At 34.5% G+C, this 1,090-nt stretch overlaps 1 protein-coding gene across 3 annotated transcripts in view; it reads left to right on the top strand.

Moving 5' to 3' along the window:
• Window positions 1-1,090, top strand: part of LOC106870547 (chordin) — a 179,843-nt gene that overhangs the window by 176,869 nt on the left and 1,884 nt on the right. For 2 of the 3 annotated variants that reach the window (XR_001409540.2, XM_014916669.2), the window contains one exon: window positions 897-990. Coding sequence is in view for 2 of the 3 variants with exons in the window: in XM_014916669.2 (XP_014772155.1) it covers window positions 897-990 (94 nt within the window). In the remaining variant the exon portion in view is untranslated. Of the gene's footprint in view, window positions 1-896; window positions 995-1,090 lie in introns of those variants that run through there. The other variant, XM_014916670.2, reaches the window with a different exon arrangement.

Raw genomic sequence — 1,090 nt, 5'->3', positions numbered from 1 at the left:
AAAAAAAAAAAACAATTATCGAAACATTGAATATGTTGTTCCATATTTTAGAGATGAGGAATTCTCTACATTATTTATATTATTTACATTGGACGGATATGTGTCCTCATCTTGTTTGTTGTTCCGATTTCGATTCCAGGTAGTGACCTGGATAATAATAATAATAATAATAATAATAATAATAATAATAATAACAATAATAATAATTATAATAATAACACCGAAAAATACCTTAGGAATGAGAACCCCCAAGACACCTGATGAATGCTGGAGGGTATATCAGCCGAAACGTTGTGTTAACAACAAACAAGATGAAGACAAATATCCGTCAAATGTAAATAATGTAAATAATGTTATTTGTGATGTTGTTTTTACTACATTTCTTTCTTTTCTAAGTAGACTCTGTCTTCTCGAGGCGTTGTTCTTCAGTATTCTATGTTTACGACACATTCGTCGATTACACAGTGCTCCCGTTGGCTACATTTGTCAATTGTGCGTCTCCGTACACAAACGTAAATGAGTCATAAGAGAGAGAAAAAGACGGAGTTGGTTGTGTTAATATTTTGTTCATAATAGTAGAAAGCGCCAACCACCAAGTCATTAAACACTATTTGAGCTGCCGTAGTTTTCATGTTCATCAGACTTATAGCATTGGTTAAATGGATCTCCCATCAAAGTTTGATTTCAGTCTGCAGTTATTTTACTTGCTCCGCTTCCGTTCTTATAAAACACGTGATGTTCCATTCTACTAAATGAGCTTAGACATTCGTGTGGTCTACGAGGCTAATATAGTAGTTAGGTCATTTTTGTATATTTTGCTTGTCCTTAAAGACACGCCATGTCATATAAACGGTATCTGATTTCAAATGTTTATTTTTTTTCCATTCTAAAAACAGGAAGGAAAACCCAAATGCCGCTGGAATAAATGTCCGAAACTTCGATGCAGAGCAAAAGTACGAAACAAGAATTCTTGCTGTTATAGATGCCAACGTAAGTTTGAAAGGAAACCAAATATTTCTTAAGCGACACACACACACACACACACACACACACACACACACACACACACATACACACACACACACACACA

This window comes from Octopus bimaculoides, chromosome 12 (genome assembly GCF_001194135.2).
Source record: "Octopus bimaculoides isolate UCB-OBI-ISO-001 chromosome 12, ASM119413v2, whole genome shotgun sequence".
Taxonomy (NCBI): Eukaryota; Metazoa; Mollusca; class Cephalopoda; order Octopoda; family Octopodidae; genus Octopus; species Octopus bimaculoides.
Note: the sequence above shows the minus strand (reverse complement) of the source record. Positions and strands in the feature narration are given on the sequence as shown.